Source organism: Lynx rufus, unplaced genomic scaffold (genome assembly GCF_022079265.1).
Source record: "Lynx rufus isolate CCGP_SWC_20201006 ecotype Redwood Valley unplaced genomic scaffold, mLynRuf1.p SCAF_3, whole genome shotgun sequence".
Classification (NCBI taxonomy): Eukaryota; Metazoa; Chordata; class Mammalia; order Carnivora; family Felidae; genus Lynx; species Lynx rufus.
This window is the reverse complement of record NW_025814845.1, coordinates 87185540-87207972: the sequence shown is the minus strand read 5'-3', so window position 1 is coordinate 87207972 and position 22433 is coordinate 87185540. Positions and strand designations below refer to the sequence as shown.

The following is a 22433-nucleotide window of genomic DNA, read 5'->3' as shown; positions in this document are numbered from 1 at the left end:
GGGGCGCGGGATGGGGAGAGGTCTGAGGGAAGGGGTTCGCCTGCCTTCACTGTTGACACAGTGTGACTCCATTCCCCAGCGCGTAGGTTGTGTCTGTCAGACGAGCCTGTCAGAATCCTGGGGGAGGAGTAAATGAAGCGTGAGGAAGAGTTGGTGGAAGTTTTATTTTACGTGGAAGTGTGGGAACATGCTCCTCAGCAGCAGTCTTCTAATTTTGTGGTCTCTCTTCTTGCTGTACCTTCTCCGACGTCAATCCCGCACAGTCCTGTGGAGACCCATTTTCTATAAAACATGACTGATTGAGTCACAGCCCCTGTTGAGTATGCTGCATCCTTCCTAACCTGGCATTCGAAATTCTGTGTAATAATCTTGTACCAGGTTTTATATCCACCTTTGGCAAAGTGAATGCTTCTCTGTTCCCCAGACACGTCTCTGCTTTCCTCTCTTAACACTTTTGGCTCACACCAGTCAGCTTGGTTGCGGTGCTCTGTAGACTTCTCAGCCACGTTGCATTTGTCTGTCGGAGGTCAGTCAACAACAGTCTGTGGGCCAAATCTGGCCTGCTGCCAGTTTTTGTAAATAAAGTTTTATTGGAAAACAGCCATACTCACTGGTTATCCATCGTCTGTGGCTGTTTTTGCACCACTTTGGCAGGGTTGGCATAGTTAACAGCAGAATCCCCCATGGCCTGTGAAGCCTAAACGATTCACTCTGGCTTTTTACAGAAAAAGTTTGCTTTTATGCGTGGTGTCAGCAGCTTCACAGTGTACTTTCTAGAAGTCAAGATTATAGAATTCCTGGTCTTTTTCCAGGAACATGGAGACAGAGGTCTAGAAAGAGATGGAAATCAGAAGTATAAATATTAAATTTTAGTCATCTGGTAGATCATCTCCCATTTTCAAACACAGTTAAAACAGTCTTAAACTAAGCCATAAAGAATTACAAGTAGAAAGGCAAATATTTGACACTCATTGTGTGTGACAGGAAAATCATTGTCCTTTAGAAAATGAGGATGAGGATGTGAGGCAATAATGATAATTGCTATAAGTATTGGTGGCCCCAGGTCCATAGTGGCTCATAATTTTTTTTTCCATCCTTGATGGAAAATTGATGGAGGAAAATTTAATAGTGATGCATTGGGGTTGTGTTAGTTGGGACAGTATCCTGGGGTGTCAGCTTCCAATGGATCAGGTATTCCTATTATATTGTTCATCCAGCTAAGTTCTCTAGTGGACAAACCAGATGGTAGGGATGAAAATACAGCCTGCGACTAACAGCTAAAGCCATTTGTGTAATTCATTGATAGATAGTTAGAAGAGATTGACCAGAAGTTTAGGAAAGACCTGGTAATATTGGCAAGAAAAAATGGGCAGATAGATTTCTGAGGAGTGGATAGTAAGGAAATAATTCTACCTGGAAGAAATGTTGGCAGTAAAGTCCTTCATATGCTGCTAACGCATTTTTACTGAGTCATCTGTCTTAACTTTATCTGTTAAATGTTCAGTGTGGAGCTAGATTAATTCTTTTTGGAAAGAAAGCCTGCATAGATAATAAATTACAAGGATCTGTGAAATATGTGTCTTTGAGACCGTTTATTCTATATGTTTCCTTTTGCACATCCTGTCGTATAAATAATCCTGCCAAATGGTGATTTTACAAAATCAGATTTGATCTGATTGAAGTCTAGGCATGTAGTGGTCGTACCTGAGATATATCACCCAGGGGCCCTATTCAAAGATAGATGCCTGTTCCTGATTAAGGAGGACAGAAGCTAATGAGCACAGTGCTAACGCACCCTCATCTTGCAAACACCATCTGACAGTGTGAGTTTATGTTGGTGTGGACCTTGAGCCACCAGTAGAACAGTGGGTTTAGTTTCTTGCCAGGAATATTTATTTATTTATTTAAATTTTTAATTAAAAGTTTTTTTTTTTAATTAAAAAAAATTTTTTTAACGTTTATTCATTTTTTGAGAGACAGAGACAGTGTGAACAGGGGAGGGGCAGAGACACAGGGAGACACAGAATCCGAAGCAGGCTCCAGGCTCTGAACTGACAGCACAAAGTCTGACGCACGACTCGAACTCACAAACCATGAGATCATGACCTGAGCTGAAGTCAGACACTTAACCGATTGAGCCACCCAGGTGCCCCCAAAGGTTTTTTTTTTTTTTTAATGTTTATTTATATTAGAGAGAGCAAGCGCAAGTGGGGGAGGGGCAAAGAGAGACAGAGACAGAATCTGAAGCAGGCTTCAGGCTCTGAGCTGTCAGCACAGAGCCCGACGTGGGACTAGAACTCATGCTGCGAGATCATGACCTGAGCTGAAGTTGGACGCTCAACCGACTGAGCCACTCAGGCACCCCAAATTTGAAATTTTTTTTAAAGTTCATTTATTTTGGGAGACAAAGAGTGTGTGTGTGTGTGTGCGCAGGTGGGGGAGGCGCAGAGAGAATCCCAAGCAGGCTCTGGGGCTATGCACTGCGCCCAGCGTGGGGCTTGATCTCACAAACTGTGAGATCATGACCTGAGCCGAAATCCAGAGTCAGATGTTTAGGGCGCCTGGGTGGCTGAGTCAGTTAAGCGTCTTACTCTTGGTTTTGGCTCAGGTCATGGTCTCACAGTTTTGTGAGTATGAGCCCCAGGTCAGGACCTGCTTGGGATTCGCTCTTTCTGCCTCTCTCTGCTCCTCCCCTACTTGCGTTGTATCTGTCTCTCTCAAAATAAATAAAATCCCCCCCAAAAAGAGTCTAGTGTTTAACTGATGGAGCCACCCAGTGCCCCTCCTTGTAGTCACTTTTTTTAATAGTTTGTTTGAATCGGAATGTAAATAAGGTCCACACATTGTATTTGCTTCATATGTCTCATGTCATAATTTTTTATGTTTTTTAACTTTTTGTTTTGAAATAATTTTAGATGTATAGAAAAATTACAAAAATAGTATCAGAAATTCCTGTACATTCAGCCAGAATCCACAGCTACTAACATTATACTTTATTTGCTTTGTTCTCACTCTGTCTGAAAGTTGTAGACATGAGGGATGCCTCATTATACCTTAGTATGTCTACATGCCTTTCCTAAAAATTCCAGTCTCCTGCCTAACCATAGCATGCTTGTCAAACTCTGGCAAAGAATATTGATGTAACACTGTCAAGCCCATATACTCTGTTCAAATGCTGCCATTGTCTTAAGAAGGTCCTTTAGCGCAAAACCAACAACAGCAATCATGTTTTTTCTTTGCCACCTTTCCTTTCTGGTTCAGGACTCAGTCATGTCTCTTTAGTCTACTTCAGTCTGGAATTGTGTCTTTTATGACCTTGACATTTTTTAAGAGCACCTATCATTTATTTTGTGGAATGTCTGTCATTTGGATTTATCTGCTGTTTCCTCACAATTAGATTCAGGTTATACAATTTTGTCAGAGATCCTACTGGAAACATTTGTGAGTTCTCAGTGCATCATATTTGGTGGCTCACAATTTTGATTTGTCCTAAACTTTTTTTTTTTAAGATTAACTTTTTAAAAGAATTTACATTTCTCTCTTGTTTAAGATTGTGTTGGGGCGCCTGGGTGGCGCAGTCGGTTAACCGTCCGACTTCAGCCAGGTCACGATCTCGCGGTCCGTGAGTTCAAGCCCCGCGTCAGGCTCTGGGCTGATGGCTCGGAGCCTGGAGCCTGTTTCCGATTCTGTGTCTCCCTCTCTCTCTGCCCCTCCCCCGTTCATGCTCTGTCTCTCTCTGTCCCAAAAATAAATAAACGTTGAAAAAAAAAATTAAAAAAAAAAAAAAAAAAGATTGTGTTTGCCAGGTTTTCCCTGCTGTAAAGTTAACAAATTTTGTACTTACTAAGAAGTATTTTTGGAGAGAGATTTTGAAACTATAAATATCCTATTATCAAACTTTTACCCACTAGTTTTAAGGGAAGCAAAAATAATATAAAAGCATGGAGGGGCATAAAACATTAAGAGACTCTTTAAATTTTTTTTTTTTCAACGTTTATTTATTTTTGGGACAGAGAGAGACAGAGCATGAACGGGGGAGGGGCAGAGAGAGAGGGGGACACAGAATCGGAAACAGGCTCCAGGCTCCGAGCCATCAGCCCAGAGCCTGACGCGGGGCTCGAACTCACGGACCGCGAGATCGTGACCTGGCTGAAGTCAGAAGCTTAACCGACTGCGCCACCCAGGCGCCCCAAGAGACTCTTAAATAGAGAATAAACAGAGGGTTGCTGGAGGGGTTGTGGGGGGGGGAGGATGGGCTAAATGGGTAAGGGGCTTAAGGAATCTACTCCTGAAATCATTGTTGCACCATGTGCTAACTAATTTGGATGTAAATTATAAAAAATAAATAAATTATAGAAAGTAACAAAACAAACAAAAACCCAGATACTGCCAAGCGGTGAGTTTTCTAATTGTCATTCTTCTTACATTTGTTTGTTGACCTTCTGCCATAAGGTAGAGTATTCCATTCTCTCCCATTGTTTTATTCATTTATTTTATTCTTAAATTTTTTTTAATGTTTATTTATTTTTGAGAGAGGGAGGATGAGCGGGGGAGCGGTAGAGAGAGAGGGAGACACAGAATCTGAAGCAGGCTCCAGGCTCTCAGTTGTCAGTACAGAGCCTGATTCAGGGCTCGAACTCACAGACCGCGAGATCATGACCTGAGCCGAAGTCGGATGCTTAACTGACTGAGCCACCCGGTGCCCCTTGTTGATTTTTATTCTTTATGGACTCACATATTCCTGTTTTACTCAGTAGGTTACAATTCATTACTATCATTAGCATTATTATTTACGTTGGTGTTTAACTTGTCCTGGGTTGGCCATTGGGGTTAGTCATTGGGTCATACTGGTTGACCCACTCATTTTCTGAGCACTTCCTTTCTTTATGACACACAAGATGTTCCAGCTCATGTTGTACTTGCCTTGCCCTAGCCCTAGAATCAGCCATTTTGCCAGTGGTATTTAGAATAGAAAATTTGTGCTTTTGTTTTGCTCATTGTCCTTGGGTAGTGGTTGCTTGCAGGACCTTTCAGTGGACAGAACTAAGAGGTGTGTATATGTATATGCACACACACACAAATAACCCCACACATTTATAGGTGAAGACCATGAGCTCATGCCAATACTTTCAGTCCTAATTCAGTACCACATAGTCTATTCTAGCCTTTCTCCTTTCTGTATTTATGCCTTCCATCTCTGACAGTTTTTTGTTTTAATGTTTTTAATTTAATAGTCGGGGAGGGGCAGAGAGAGGGAGGGAGACAGAGGTTCCAAAGCAGGCTCTGGGCTGACAAGCCATCAGGCAGCGAGCCTGATGCAGGCTTGAACCCACAAACCGTGAGATCATGATCTGAGCCAAAGTCAAACTCTCAACCAACTGAGCCATCCAGGCACCACCATCTCCTACAGTTGAGAATCCTGGCTCCCATTATCCTTACTATATTTACGTATTTGCTCTCCCTTGCTGTATGTAAGCAGTCTCCCAAACAGGTGGTCTCCTGGGCCGTGGTGCTGCAGGCTTGTGCTGGCCCAGAGTCCTCCCCACTCCCTGAGGTGTGAGTCTGGGGTCTCCCCCCGCTCCCTATCAGTGCAGTGACTCCCATTGGCCCAGGAGGAGGATTCACTGATGCATACTAAGTGTGTTTGTTGAGATCAGGCTGTTTATAAAGAATGGGCAGCATAAAGTGAAGGGAAGAGAGGAGAGAGGTGAGTGACCAGACTTAGGCCGGAATCAGAGTGGGTAAGGTCAGGCAGTAATCTCCTAAGTGGGGAAATATATACATTCTTCGTTTGTCCTTTTATGAAGGACTAGAGTATATGCAATAGAGTCAGGAGGTAAAATTGCTTCTTGCTCCCAGAGTAGGAGGAATTCTGGAGTTTTACTTAATGGTCAAAGGGATGTTTGGGGATCTTTTTATATCCATATATAAAACAAAATTTGAAGTGAATTCAGGATAGAAAAACTTTCAGGTGTGTACCCTCTTCCCATCTCCTTAAGGCAGAATAGTTTTAAATGCTCATATATTTGTATCAAGACTTTCTTATTCTTTGTACCTTGTATCAGCTATTTCATGGGTGAAAACCAGCCTTGTTCATGTATAAAAGGTAACCTAACAACTTCAAAGCATAACAATAATGCTGTAAATCTTGGAATATCACAGGATGTGTGCCCCCCCCCCCCGCCCCTGCGCTCAAAAAAACCCAAACTGCTGGTCAAGTAAGGTGCCACAAATTTCCTCCTGTGGCCTTTTGTCATCATGATAGAAGACAGAATTCAGAACAGATTGGGGAAGACATTGTATGATTTGGCTTACAGTTGCTAGAAGAGGGGAAGATATTCTTCTGAGTCAGGCTTGGACCAACATGGCTTGATGCTCTACCACATGTTGTGAGGGCAGTAAAACACACAGCTCTTCTAACTGGGTTCACCATTCTGTTCTGTGAAATTTCTCTATGACTCCAAAGAACCATGCTTTCTAAGAACATAGCCTGTTAGCAAGCTCCATGTGGGAGTAAAGCCAGGGTTGTAAGCAGAATTAGTCTAGGAGTTTTAATTGCTTGGGTGATAGCAATGGCTCTTGTGAGGGATAGTGTTGTTGCTAAAAACTGTAATACAAAATCTAGACCTGGCATCACAAAACAACATAGGGTTCTAGTCAAGCAAAGTTAATCAGTGTATATGAGCACATTTGGATAGTAAGTAACTTTTTTAAACTATAAGTTTTTCTACCTTCCTGTCTCCTTTTAATAATGCAGTGTCTTAGGTACTATGGAGGGATTGACCTGGTGGGTAATTAAGGCACAGGCCAAGAAATTATATCCATTGTGAGCAGCTAAACCAGGATGTTGGGACCAGAGTCTGGTGATTATTCTTGTTCCCCATGAATGCAGAAAGCAATTGTTGTAAATCCATGACCATTCTATTACACATCCTCAGGCATGTAAAATTTGTAAAGTAAAAACATAGCAGAAGTAGAGGTCAAGTTGCCTTGGAGTAAAAGGTCAAAGCAGTATATGTTTTTCACCAGTCTCTGATTGTGGGCATGTATGTTTGTTTAATCCTAAGCATCAAGCTTTAGGAAGAATTGCTTATCCTTTGGAAGGTAATCTGTTAGAAAAGTACTATTCTTGACTCTGGAAATTCTCTTTTCAGATGCTGTCTTTGCATTTCAATTACGCAACCCAGTGCACAATGGACATGCTCTGTTAATGCAGGATACCCATAAACAACTTCTAGAGAGGGGCTATCGGCGCCCTGTCCTTCTCCTTCACCCTCTTGGGGGTTGGACCAAGGATGATGATGTCCCTTTGATGTGGCGTATGAAGCAGCATGCTGCAGTACTGGAAGAAGGAGTCCTGAATCCAGAAACAACAGTGGTGGCCATCTTCCCATCTCCCATGATGTATGCTGGGCCAACTGAGGTAGACTGCTTTTAAGATTTGAACTGCAGCACAGTTGAAATCACATTTACTAATACAGCTAGAGTGGCTATTTCTTTGATCTGTTGGTCTGCTCCAGTCATTGCCTGGAGTACTCTCATGCTCTGTTGGGAATGTTCTTTAGAGGTGGCCCCAGAAAAGCAGCCTTTTTGTGAACAAGAAGACAGAGACTTGGCTTTTGGTCCCAGTTTTGTGAAGGAGGGAACATTCCCTGCAGACAGATGGCTCAGTGAGCTTGGGAAGGTGTGACAGAGGTACCCCTTAAAACTGTTGGCTAGGTTACAGACTGAGCTCTGATAATACCCATCTTAGTCCTTTAACAAAGTACTGTCATTCTTCCCTGGAAACAGATTTGGTCTGATTTTTGTAGCTTCTAAATTTTGGAAGGTTCACAGGTATTTTAGTGGGAAGGTAAGCATGGTACCTTTTAAAAAATTCTCAGAAAACATTCTTCATCTGTTTATAAAAGACTGGAACAGAATAGAGTCAGGAAGTAAATTACTTTTTTAGAAAAAAATTATTTTAAGTTTATTTATTTATTTTGAGAGAGAGCGAGAGAATGAGCCAGGGAGGGGCAGAGAGAGAGGGAGAGACAGAATCCAAACCAGGCTCTGCACTGACAGCGCAGAGCCTGATGCAGGGCTTGAACTCCTAAACTGTGAGATCATGACCTGAGCCAAAGCAAGAGTCAGACACTTAACTGACTGAGCCATCCAGGCGCCCCAAAATTACTTCTTGATATTTGGTGGGAGGAGGGTTCTGGAGTTCTCTTTAGTGGGCAAAAAGAATGTTTTGAGATCTTTTTATGAGCATACATATAGAAGAGCACTTAATCAGGTTTTTGCTTCAAGGCAGAATAGGCATTCAAAAAAAATTTTGTTGAGTGGATGAAAAAATCAATGAATGACCTAAGAAACAGTATGTGGCAAATTCCTAGCCGGCTTCTTGTTGAATTTTCAAGATGAAGTGCACATTATCAATTTATTTATATTTACTTGGGAGGCAAACCATTTTAAAAAAGATCTAAATAATTTGTGTATATTCTGTGATGTCTTCCTCCAGAAATGTTTGGGAAATCCAAGCGTGTTTGGCTGTTTAGGCTCAAGCCTAAAAATTTTCATTGGAACTTAGTTGTGGGGTTGTACACTCTTACTTTTTATCCAAGAAAAACCGACAAAGATAAAACAATCATAACAAAAAAGCTGAAAGATTAAAATGTATTTGATTCTCTTCTTAGATCCAATGTAAATAATGCATTGGAACTTCAGTAGATAAAACTCCTCATATTCTTCTCTCTTTGTTGGTATCAAACGTTCATGAAAATGGGGCAGTGATCACCCTTTAAGTTTCCTAGAGACCACTGCGACCTTTAGTTCTTATATCTCAAAGAGTGATTAAATTGTTTTTGAGAAAAAGTAACGAATTTTGTTCCAGTAGTTCCACACCCTTTCCTTTGGTACTGTCTTCATCATCATTTTAAAGGAGTCATTTGGTCTGAAATTCTGCAGTTTGGATGAGTGGTTTTGAAAATGGGAGTGACCCGAGCGACCAGCGTCAGGAATAGGCTACCTAGGAAAGGGGAGGGCTTTACCATCCCAATTCAGGATATATTTTGTCCTCTTTGTGTTTCGTTTCTTTGTCCTTATGTAAAAGGGGAAGAGAGATGACATTTTAAATAAACCAAAAATTGCTTTTAAAAAGGTGAGGCTGAGAGGATAAATAGTAAAAACAGCCAGCTATGGTAAAAACAGATTATGCTTTCTTGAGAGAACACAACAGAGGATGGAAGCATGCTGTTTTGTCTACATCGGAAAGGTTTTTACATCTTCTGATTTCAGAACCTGGGCTGTTTCTTATGGAAGATTCAAAGGTGAAGGTATGTAAAGGTACATTTGGGGTGCAAGCTAGCATTTTGGCTTATCTAAGGGTTGAGTTTTTGGCAAGCATAGCTGACTTGTTGGTGAGCTGGCTGCAGCAGGCCCTTCCTTGGCCTCAGATTTGACTCCTGTGGCTACCCGTCGGGGCATTGTCTGGTGAAGACACTACAAGCCTGCTGTTGGGGGGTCCAGGCATGGTTGTGGTTTGCCACTCGTTGGTTTGTAATCTCAGGTTAGGCTTCTTTGGACTTCTCTGGGTTACATTTAAATGCACAATAAATGATTATTTAACTGGTGCACAGGGAGGTCGGACTAAATGTTCTTTAAAGGGTCTGTTCCAGGTCGTTTTCTAGTTTGTCTTATTTTATTTGAACCTCATATTTAAGTGTAGCATACGTAGGAAGCAGCGCACGTTTTACAGATGTATGGTTCAATGAATTTCTCCCATTTGAACAGTTATACGGCCAGCATCCAGACTTTAAAAAACAAAGACTATTAATCTGCACCCTAGATGCTGTCCTTCCTGTCCTTCTGTTCCCTCCCTGTTTTCCCCCAGGTGGTCATTGCTATCCTCACTTCTTACATCGTGGGTCCAATTTGCTTGTGCCAAAGTGTGGATACCCTGGGAAGCAGACTCTTGAGAGCAAGGTTAGAGTTCAGGAAATTTATCAGGGAGAGCCCTTGGGATCAATGCTCATGGAAGAGGAGAGAGAGGAAGGGAGTGGGGTTGGGTAGAGGGAAAAGTTGAGCTGTGATTCAGTCTTAGCGGAAGCCTGATTTGACCCTATGGAGTCATGGAAAGGCCCTCAGAGATGTTCCATGTTGCAGAAGAAACAGTCACTGACGCCCCTGTGTTGACCAGTGATTGGCTTCCAGGGAAGGGGCATGCCCTTGGCCACTGTTGCTCTTTTCTGCAGAGGCAGTTTCTGAAGAAGGCTGACAGCTGCTGGGTGTGTGTTGGCCCCTCTCCCAGAAGCTAGGAAAGAGTCTTCTTTTCCTGGGGGGACCCAAGTGTTGCATCACAACATCCAGTCCAGCCTTTTTATAACTGAAATCATGCAGTATATACTTTTTTTGTGTCTGGTTTCTTTCACTTTACATTGTGTTTCTGAAACACAATCACATCGCGTGTGGTTATTCTTAGTACAGTCACTAAGTACTACTGTACTTGTGTGTGACTGCACCCAATTCTGTTGGTGGGCATTTGGGCAGTCGCCAGTGCTTTGCTATTAAGAATAATGCTGGAAAAACAATTGGGTGTTGTATGGAAACCAATTTGACAATAAATTTCATAAAAAAAAAAAAGAATAATCCTGGAGGTGGCTCAGTTGATTAAGCATCCAACTTTTGATTTTGGCTCAGGTCATGATCTCACAGATTGTGAGTTTGAGCCCTGATGGTGTGGAGCCTGCTTGAGATTCTCTGTCCTCCTCTCTTTCTGCCCCTTCCCCTGGCTCTCTCTCAAAAATAACCAAACATAAAAAAAAAATAGTGCTAGTAGGAGGATTTTAAGTGCATGTCTTTTCATGGACATTTGTGTTGGTATATTCCTAGGGCTAGCATTGGTGGGTCATAGGGTATGCATTTGTTCAGCTTCAGCACATGCTGTCCATCAGTTTTCCCTTGTGGTTGTACCATTCTACTCTCCCAAGTGAGAAAATAAGTTATGTCCTCACTATACATGATTATCTCTTCTCTTCCATTTTAGCCAGTTTGTTCCTTGAGCCTATTTAGCCTCACATTTTATAATACTTTACTACTTCTTAGCCAACCTCAAAAATGTTTTCATTGAGCCAGTTTTACTGGAGAGGAAATGGAGAAGTGGGAAATGAGTTGTATTTATATACAATGATTGAGAAATGGAATATAATAATAGCTCATTTTCATTGAGTTTTTACTGTATTTGCCTGGCAACATTTCAGGGATTTTATGTGTAGTAGCTAACTTATCCTTTCTAGTAACACTAAGAGGGTAGGTATGATTATTCTCAGTTTACAGATGAGGAAACTGAGGTAGAGCTGTTAATAAACTTTTCTAGATCACAGAGTAGTCTATAGATAGTCTGGGTCCAGGGCCATGTACTATAACTTCCACAAATTTTTTTTTTTTAATTTTGTGGTATATTGTTAAAATATATATTTTTAAATATTTACTTTGAGAAAGAAAGAGAGGAAATCCCAAGCAGGCTCTGTGGAGGGCTCAAGCTCATGAACCATGAGATTATGACTTGAGCTGAAACCAAGAATCGGATGCTTAACTGACTGAGCCACCTAGGCACCCCAAAATATGTTTTGAAATAAGTGGCCACATATATTTTGAAAAAGAGTTTGGAAATAAATTCTTAAATCATCCTATAAGAGTCCCAAAACAGTGAGGTCAGATGGCCCTGTCTGGTGTTCATTGGAAGAGGAACTTGTACACAGTTGGCTTTCAAACTTATTTTTTGTTCATCACAGCCTAGAATTGTGGGTTGTGAGATATTTTTGTCCATCTGTATTCTTGCTCTTTGTATTCTTATGATACCTGCCTCATGGTATTAGTAATATCTGCCTATCTTTTTGTTGTTGTTAGGAGTGGATAGGATGATGTAAATCATTTAATACATTGCCTGGTTGGTGACAGCACATGATAATAATATCAACCGTCTTTACTAAAGACAATAACAAACTGCTTTGCTGCAAGTTCTCAACACCCCTAGGATCCTGTCCCCACATCATGGGAGCTGCCTATACCTCAGGGCACTTGTCAATCTGTGTGAAGTCCTAGAATTTCAGCTTTGGAGGGGTGACCTCCTCTGGAACAGACTTCATGTCCTTTGGTTTGGAATGTCCTTTGGTGTTTGAGATAATATATAAAGAACATGAAAATAAATAATAAAAAGACAATGAAAATAACCACTTTTTGAGTGCCTGGGTGTGTGTCTGTCACACTGAATAGATTCTTTGCCTACATTGTATAACCTCATCCCCACAACAACTCAATGAGACAGCTTTGTTCTCATTTTACAGATGAGGTTACTGAAGCTCAGAGAGGCCAAGTAGCAATGGTGGTCCATCAGAGAACATCAAGAGTGGGACAGTAAAGTGGTAAAAGCGGATTTTATTCAGGAACTATTGCGATAGGGAAAAGAGTCCCGTATAAAACTGTGCTCACTTCTGAATACTGCTAAAGTGGGGATTGACAGCCAAAGGGCAGAGTGGGTGGTAGTGGGGAAAGGGTGGGGAGGTGGTTGGGAGGGGGCTGGTCAGTGGATAGAAAATTATCAAGAGGAAACATCAGAAGTTATGAGCAAGGGATGATTCCAGTTAAGCAGATGTCGCAGGATTCTTGCTGAAAGTAGGCCACCTGATCCAGTATCACTTGGTTGGGGGGTGCAGGTGAGGAAGAAGAATTTGATCACATGTCGAGGATGGAGAGTTTTGGCTAATCTGACTTGGCAAGAGTTTTGCTAAAGCTGGGTCACACGAGCTGTACATGGAAGGACACTGAGGGCTTAGAGGAGCCTCTCTAGAGTTAGGTCAAAAAGCGAGTCAGATCTTTCACCAGCATGACTGCAGAGTGGTGCTGAAACTGTGGCCTGCTGTTCTCTTCTCCAGAGCTCCTTGCTGCCCGGAAGTCCCTAAGGGGCCTGTGCTTTGCCAGTGGGTGGGAGGGCAAAGAAGTCAGGTGCCTGCACAGAGCTCTCACGTTTTCTAGGAGAGTATAAAAGCACCTTAAAGTTGTATCTGCCTTGTAGATCTCTATCTGGAGTATTAGTTATAAGCTAAGGGGTGTGGCTCTTGTCAGGAAGCACTGATCTGGTACCTGAGCAAGGGGGAGTTTTTAACTTCTGAACTTTTAAAGAACAAGAAGTTCTAGTAAACACCTTTGTATTTTAAACCCCTTAAATGTTTTACTGTTTACGACCTGGCAGGGTGTAAACTGTTAGATTGAGTGACTTAAGAAAACTATTTCTTTTTCTCAAGTGCACCCCCCCCCCACCCTTGAGTGTTTGACTTATTTGGCTTATTCACAGCCTTAAGTGAAAAATTTTTCTGTAATTAAAAAAACACTCATTTTTTTGTAACTTTTCCAGTGACATCAGGAAAAAGTCTGCCAGTAATGCTTATTTGCCAACTAATAATAATAAAAAAATAAAAACAATGACTCTTCCTTTAATCATTTTCTGTAGGTCATTTAGAAGGCATTGGTACCAGATTTGTTTCCCTAGCACAAATGCTTTTTAGAGCAATGAGCAGCTGTTAAGCCTGTTTGGTTATCAACAGGATGTCCCTGATTTTCCAGTCTGTAAAGATTTAATGGCTTGATTCCTAAATTCCATTTTAGGAATTGGGTGGGTGGGGGAGGCATGTGGAGCGAGAGTTACTTTTCTAATGCTGAAAAGGTGTTATGTGCGTGCATTTTCATTTTTGTGAGGTATCCATTGACTGTAGGAAATTGTGGTTGCCCTATCTCACAAAATACTAAATCCATTTTTGTGAAGGATAAATAAATGCATGAGAGTGCTGAAAGTCCCATGTATTATGGGATGTGAATGTGTGCAGCTAATAGCTACATCCTTGGTTTAAGACATTTGGATGAGGTTAACCGGTCGAATTTCGGAGGAAACATACAGTTGGAAGTAGCGATTTCTCTTTGCTGTGGAAGTTATCCATGCATGAGTAAATGACTCCTTAATAGAAACTGTTTCTGTGTAAATGAGCAGATGCCACCTGGATGCCAGTGTGTTTATTTAATTAGTCGGTGCTTCGCACCAGGATCTGCAGTGTAAGTAGGATGTCTGTTACGATATACATCTGTTCTCCCTGTAAGCACTTCTAAGAGTTCCAACAACCTAAAGGGACATTACTTCTTGAGATCTGAGCCTAATTATAGGAGCCATAGACTCCCAAATTTTAATTATAAACTTTGATCCTCTCTGGGGTCTTTGATAATTTTGTCTTCTCATTTATATTATTCATGTTTCTAGAGTAGTGCAACACAGGCTTACAGTCTCTTATCCAGAATCTTTGGGGTCTTGTATTACCTAATTCCCGTGGGATATAAAGCACATTAATATTTCTGTAGTGAATGACTCTTCACACCGAGTGGGATCAGTAGAGCCTGTAACTAATTTCATGTCAGTTTTGATCGGGTTTTATGACTAAATTAGTTTTAAAAGCTCGGCGTTTGGGGTTTTTGATTTTTCACAGGGATGTGTTACCTAATTGTAATTTCACAAAATGTACATATATCCTGTTGTATACCTTAAACTCACACAGTGTCGTATGTCAATTATATCTTAATAAAGCTGGGAAAAATTGGATTTCAGGTTTTTGGATAAGCAGATGTGGGGTCTGTTGCATAAAAACATTTAGAATCTGTTGATGTATTTTTATTTTGAAAGTAATTTTGAGGGGCATCTGGGTGGTTCAGTTGGTTGGGCATGTGATTTTGGCTCAGGTCATGATCTCGTGGTTCATGAGTTCAAGTCCCACATTCAGTTTGCTGTTGTCACCGCAGAGCCTGCTTTGGATCTTCTGTCCCCCACCCCCCACCCTCTGCTCCTTCCCCGCTTGTGTGCACTCTCTCTCCCTCAAAAGTAAATAAACCTAAAAAAAAAAATAATAATTTTGAGGATCTGTATAGTCTGATATTTTATATATTTTTAGCTTATATATAGTTTCTTGATAACTGAAGTTACTAATTTAATTCAGAGACATTAAATTTGATAAGTGTTTTAGGATGCTTTTCATGGTGGAAAATAATCCCTTTTTTCTCCTGATTTTTCTATAGATTCTCTGCTCAGCATCTGTTCTGGTTTCTTACTAAAGCAGCATCATGTTCTAATATTGTCTGTTAGTCTGGTTTTCCGAGGTTTCCTGCAATTATGTAATCTACACTGTTTCTTTCCTAAATACAGTGCTAACTAGAATTTTTTCTGCTGGCGTTCCATCTTACTGTAGGGCCTGACACGGTATAAGGGCTCAGTAAGAATAGGTATGCATGGATTTGGGGGCTGGAGATGCCCAGGAATAATACTTGATCTCTGAGTTGTTCATTTTGCAGCCTTGGACATGTTACTAAAACTCTCTAAGTTACCAGTGTACTTATTTATAAAACAGGAATAGTAACTGATCAATGTGCTGTATATATAAAATAGGATAATATTTATAAAACACTTTGTGCAGTGACTAGCATATTAGGAAGAGCTCAGTAATTGGTACCTGTTTTGATCTTCTCTGACCCTGGTAAATGACTTCATGAAATGTTTTCCAGTGCCTTACCACCTTTGGTTCCTTAAAATAATACTCGCTGAGAGAGTGGAGAGGCAGAAGCAAATCAAGCTCTTTGGTCTCTTTTTAAAAGCAAATTTTGGGACCCTGGGCTTGACAGGCAGGAGCAAGAGGGGCAATCTGGGCCATGGTGGATTTACTCCCACCCACCATGGGAGAGTTTCCCCTCCCCAATCCTCCCACTCGGCAAGGCTGGGCTCAACCAGGACAGCATTATTTATAAATGCCTACTGCATATAAAATGATGCCTACTGCTGAGAAATCAGGAGGCAAGCCACTATGATTTGGGAATTTCAAGAAAATAGATTAATATCTGAGTGATTAACGTACAAAGAAGAGAGGGATATTTTAACATGCAATTCATGAGATGAATGAAGGTAGTCTTTTTACCCAACAAAAGTAGATCATGGATTTGACTTTCTAAAGAATTTTTGTGTACTATTAAAATAAGTACGTTTTTGATAATCTGGAAAAGAAAATTTGCACATTTATGTAAGAAAATCATTTCTGTGCCTAATGTTCTTTTATAAACCAGTTGAGTATTTGAGTTTTGCTATATGGAATGTTGACTTTGATAAAATTTATTACACTTCTCTAAAAGCAAATGTCGGTATAAATATATAAAGAAATAGGTCACTTAAGTTGGCCATATATTGTTCTACTTATTCTCAATATTCTTAATAAGAAAAGTTGAACATATATACTTAATCTGCTAGGCTTCTGGGATAGTGGGATTTCTCCACTGGGGCAGGAGAGGATGGTGTAGGTAGGAGTTGTGGTATTATAAGAGGTGGTATTTCTAGTTATATATTTTTATAATGTAATTTTATTTTTTTATTATTTTTTAAATGTTTATTTTTGAGAGAGAGCAAGAGCGAGCGAGCAGGGGAGGGACAGAGAGAGAGAGAGGGAGACTCAGAATCCAAAGCAGAGCTGTCAGCGCAGAGCCCGATGTGGGGCTCAAACCCACAAGCCATGAGATCGTGATCTGAGCTGAAGCTGGATGCTCAACCGACAGAGCCATTCAGGCACCCCGATAATATAATTTTAAATTTGGAAAGTTTGTTCATTTTTTGTTTCAGAAACTCCTGAAAATAAAATTTACGAAAATCTTTGCCAGGTTTGAGAGTAGGGGGATAGGTGATGGCTGCTATTTTTCTAATGGAGTCAGGGAACAAATGGACTTTATGTTTGTCAAAAGGGATGTCAATTAAAAATGGGTAAGAGAAAAATAAATGGATATGTGACACTTTTCTGGATAAGATGGACATATTGGGATAAGCAGTATGGGACAAGAGCAATTCTAAGGTATTTACATTATAAATATTGTGTATGGGAGAGAGAGAAGATGGCGGAGTACGAGGACGCTGGGCTCACCGCGTCCTGCTGATCACTTAGATTCCACCCACATCTGCCTAAATATAAATAGTGTGTATGGAGATGTATAATTTGGGTTTGTGTCCATCAATAATCTTTTGGTTCATTAGTCACACGATATCTTAATAAATCTATGAGGGTGGCAAGGAGCAGGCATTATAGGATTAATATTTGCATAGATAAATGTAATTTGAGTCAATTATAATTTGAATTATGAACTACTTCCCTATTCACACTATTGAACAGCAAAACTTAATTCTGACTTGGATTACAATATAGAAATTAAAGATTTGAATAAACCTTAGCCCCCACAATGTACTTTGGGAGGAAATTCTAAGCAAATATCTATTTTACCTACAGTTATTGATTCTAAGTAGTCCATAGTCTGTGTAAAATTTTGATAAGACACTTCTCAAACCTTATTTGAAAGTGAAGTGAGATAATTGTTGGACCTCAGTATTAGGTAGAATTTGAACAGGGGAAGTTTAAAGAATTACTAGACTTCAATAGAAGAGTAATTATAAAAATGTAAAGTGAACTCTGAAGGGTACCCTAGGGTTGAGGGAGATTACAAAAGTAGAGATAAACTTAGAAAAGAAATCCCCCTCCCTAAAGCTGGGCTTCAGACCTCATTGAAAAAGGCATGGTTTGGGGTGCCTGGGTGGCTCAGTTGGTTGAGTGTACAACTTGTGGTTTTGGCACAGGTCATGATCTCCTCGTTCATGGGATTGAGCCCTGCATTGGGATCCACGCTGACAGCACAGAGCCTGCTTGGGATTCTCTATCCCTCTCTCTCTGCCCCCCAGCCCCCATAAATAAGTAAAGAGAAAGCATGGTTTCATCCCACCACATGGTGGAGAAATTCAGTGGACTGTCTGGACCATAACTGGTTCACAGAAACCAGAAAGCAGGAAACAACCCTCTGATGAACAGGCTAGCTGAGGCTGACAGACCAGTGCTGAGTGGGTCAGGACTTTGGGAGGGAGCCCTCTTGCTGCCAGAGCAGTGCACAGAGTGTGATAGCTGTGTTGAGGTGGATGCAGGAAATAACCTTCTGGGGCACAGGTGAGCACAGGCTGGTGGGTGGGTGAATGGCAGGACTCAGAAAGCTACTGCTGCTGAGAGGCTTGGAATGCACCAGTGTCTGCACTAGGAGGGCAGCAATGAGGTGGTCATTGGGCTCAGGCTAGGGCTTGAGGTCGTTGAAGGCTTGTGTACTTTGGGCTTGCCCATGGGCCCGAGTGCCACCCATATCCTCCATACACAGGCCGCTTGGACAACCCCTTCCTACTACAATGTGTCTGATACCCTCTACTGATAAAACTAAGCATTTCTTCTTTACAGTGAGCATAGTGTTAAAAGAGTTCAATCTGTTGTCGCAGAACAAGTACTGAAGGGTGAATTTGGAGTTGAGAGACAACTGATTGATAATTGGCACAAAAAGCTAGAGTGACATGCCCAAAAACATTAAAAACAAACTTCAGAAGGGGCGCCTGGGTGGCTCAGTTGGTTAAGCATCCGACTCTTAATTTCAGCTCCAGTCATGATCTCACAGTTCATGGGATCCAAGTCCTGCATCGGGCTCTGCACTGACAGTGAGACCCTGCTGAGGATTCTCTCTCTCCCTCTCTGTCTGTCCCTCCCCAGCTTGTGCACTCTCTTTCACTCTCTCAAAATAAATGAATGTTAAAAAAAAGCCTCAAAAAAATGAGAAGTGCCAGTAAATTACCTGTGGGCTAGAATGAAGCTATTGACACTTTAAAGGAAAACCACACAATTCAGACTCCTTAGAAGAAATCATGTGCTAGTCCAGCTTGCAGTAACAAATTGTTTAAAATATGAAGAAGCAGAAAGGGGTGATCTATAATTCAGAATAAAACTATCACTAGAAACATACCTTGAGATGATGCTGATGTAAGAGTTAGCAGTTAAGAGCATTAAAACTTCTTAAAGCAAATATGGTCTAATGGATAAGAAATCTCAAAAAAAAAACTATAAAAAAAAAGAATCAAATGGAAATTCAAAGACTGAAATAGATATGAAATGAAAACATTTGTTGTATGGAGTTAAATGCAGACTAGAGGTGGACGAATAAAAGGTCAATGAGCTAGAAGTCACTCAAAGTTACCTGAGAAAAGAAAAAGGGAATTAGATGGGGAAAAAAATGAGCAGAGCCTCTGTGACTTGTGGGCAGTATCCAGCCATCTTACAAATGTGTAATTGGAGTTCTGAAAAGAGGAGAGAGAGAAAAAAATGTGGCAGAAAAGGTGTGAGGTTTTTTCGTGTTGTTGTTGTTGTTGTTGTTGTTGTTGTTGTTGTTTAAAGTAGGCTTCATGCCCACTGCTGGGCTGGACCTCACTCTGAGATCAAGACCTAGCCGAGATCAAGAGTCCAGATGCTTAACCGACTGAACCACCTGGGTGCCCATGGCAGAAAAGGTTTTTGAAAAAATGGTTAAAAGTTTTCCAAAATTGATGGAAAACATCAGCCTACAAATTCAAGAAGCCTAATAAATCTTAGAAAGGATAAATCCAAAGAAAACCACACTTAGGCACAAGCAGTCAACCTGCTGAAAATTAATGATATAAAGAGGAGCTTTAAAAGCAAAGTGATGGGGGTAAGGAGGTCTGACTTCTCAGGAGCAATACGAAGTAGAAACAATGCAGTGACGTCTTTAAGAGAAAAACAGAAAGCCTGTTAATCTATAGGATTCTGTATTCAAACAAAAATAAAGATGAAGTAAAGATATTTTCAGGTAAGAGTTGAGGATTTTATTTGGAAAAAGTTTTTCAGAAGTCTTCCAGCAGACTTCCCCAGAGGTTGCATTATATGCTCAGATGCCCACGCTGTATGGCAAGGAAGGGCCTGGCGTTTTCATCTTCTAGAGTGAGGTTTTTGTCATCAAGAAATAGATAAGGGCAAAGAGAAGTCAGTTATTGTATAGGCAACCAGCACTATTTGCCACATGGGAGTTAAATTACTTTTGTAATCAGGAAAAAAGCCAATCTGTGTTTGGCACACGGATGCAAGTAAAGCAGAAAATAAGTCATTTGCTGTTAGGTTGGCCATTTATGGATCCTTAGAAGGCTCTGTAGGAAACCTGTAGACCTCATCTTATATTCCTTCTTCGGTATGCATTCAGTATTCCAAACATGCTTGCCACTGGGCATAAGAACACAATAATACACTTTGACCTCGGTGTGCTGGAGAGAGACCCAGGCAGCTCTCACTGGGTTTTAGTGACCACCTTCTAGGCAGCATGTCCTCTTTGTCAGAGAGCAAATGAATTTTCTTTAGAAACTGGCTAGGAAGCAATTAAATGCAACTGGGATTGTCATGGACTGTTTCACAGAGTAATAGTTAGCAGCAGCGGTGTTTGCGAATGTCCTTTGTTGGGGGTCAGGTGCTATCTTGAGTGCTTTCAAATCTCCCATCAATTTATGTGTTAAACATTATCTTTCCCATTTTTATACTTTTTTTTTTTTTTTTTTTTTTTTGAGATAGCGTGAATGGGGAAGGGTCAGAGAGAGTGAGGGAGACACAGAATCTGAAGCAGGCTCCAGGCTCTGAGCTGTCAGCACAGGGGCCAGCGCGGGGCTTTCACTCATGAGTGAGATCGTGACCTGAGCCCAAGTCAGACTCTTAACTAACTGAGTCCCCCAGCGACCCTCTCATTTTTATAAATGGAAATTGAGGCTTCTATTAGGAAATCAACTAAGGACATTGCATCGTTAAGAGGCAAAACTATGGTTTAAATCTAGGACAGCGATTCTAAAGCCTGTGTTCCTAAACCGGATATAGGATGGCTGTGGGCGGACTTGGATTCTCTTGACTGAAAAATATTGTACCTTTTCAGTGGGTTGTAAATTGATTCACACCAGTCATTCTTGGAAGTGTTACATGTGATTTGCTCATTCCTGGTTGTTATAATGCTAAAAGTATTCTCATAGGGAAACCATTCACTAGAATATAAATTGAAATCATTCAGGTTATTTGCAGGACAGTGTTGACTCTGTCTATGCTTGTTGTATTTACATTTAATTTACTCATTTAACCTCTAGAAGAACTCGAAGAGGCAATTCAATTTTCTGGTTATTTTATAAGACAAAATTAGAACTGGCCACTGCCACCAATATGCTTTGTGATTCAGTAAGGTACTGATTTTTCTGGGTTTGGTTTCCTCTCCTTTTAAAAGGGCAGAGGGGTTTGGATTAAATGATCTGAGCTTCCTTACATATTAAAATTAAGCTATACATTCCTTGTTCATAAACCATTTGGTACCTGAATGATTCAAGTATCTAGACATAAACACTTAATGAGCAAAGTAAGTTCACCTAAATTCAGAGAATGTAGATTGGTCTTTTAATTTAACTCTGTAAGCAGTAGCTAATTTGCATGAGGCTGAAATGATTTTCCATTTAACTGAAGTTGCAAAATGGTTCATTGATGATTTGATTCTGACTGACCCTTTGATAAAAATTCTGAGTCTGAACTAGTCGCGTCTACAGTGAAGGGGCAGAGAGGAGTGAGCAGTATTTTCATGAAGGACTGAATCAGGGTGGTTGGAGGAAGAGGTGGTGTCTATGAGGAACACAAGTCTTTTATCGTTGTGTTTTGTCATCTTGTTCGTACAGAACTATTACAGCTTGTTGCAAACAGTAGTAATGCTGAATAGTAGAAGAGATATAGGACCTTGGGGTCCTCTTTATTTAGCTAGCATATGGGGAAAGAGAACTAGAATAGTGCACAGGCAGCTTTTGAATGGTCCTTGTTTGGAAGTGGTACACATCACTCTGGGTCTCTTGTTTTTTTTTGTTTTTTTTTAAGTTTATATCTTTTGAGAGAGAGAGAGAGGGAGAGAGAATCCCAAGTAAGCTCTGCATTCTCAGCGCAGAGCCTGATGTAGGTCTTGAACTCATGAACTGTGAGATCATGACCTGAGCTGAAATCAAGAGCCAGACACTTAACCGACTGAGCCACCCAGGTACCCTGGCTCTTATTTTTTGGACCAAATCTCTGCCACATGGCCACACTGCAAGATATACTGAGGGTTATATTAAACTGTGTGCTCAGGAAGGATAGTATAAGGTACATAGAAATACAGGTAGTTGGGAAAATAAGTGAGTGAAAAAAAATCAAGATAGTTTTTACTATAGGAAAAACAAACAGTTGTACAAGGAGGGGGATGAAATAAAGATGATAATGGGTGACATTTACTGTGTACTTTATACCAGGTACTATTCTAAGTTTTTACATTTCTCCATATTACTTTTCTTAAAAACTCTGAGATAAATACAGTTGTAATTATCATTTTACAAATGAATTTCACCAACAGTGATGATATCACCATATTTATTGGATAAATGGGGTAGGGAATAAGGACAATGGAGTGAGTCAAGCATCATCACAGTAGGAAATAGAAATAACATAGAAGTAATATAATATCTAAAATTAAATAGATCA

At 40.7% G+C, this 22433-nt stretch overlaps 1 protein-coding gene across 1 annotated transcript in view; it reads left to right on the top strand.

The window, feature by feature from the left end:
• Positions 1-22433, top strand: part of PAPSS1 (3'-phosphoadenosine 5'-phosphosulfate synthase 1) — a 103894-nt gene that overhangs the window by 63931 nt on the left and 17530 nt on the right. The window contains exon 10 of the mRNA XM_047091792.1: positions 7155-7423. Within this exon, the coding sequence (XP_046947748.1) occupies positions 7155-7423 (269 nt within the window). The remainder of the gene's footprint in view (positions 1-7154; positions 7424-22433) is intronic.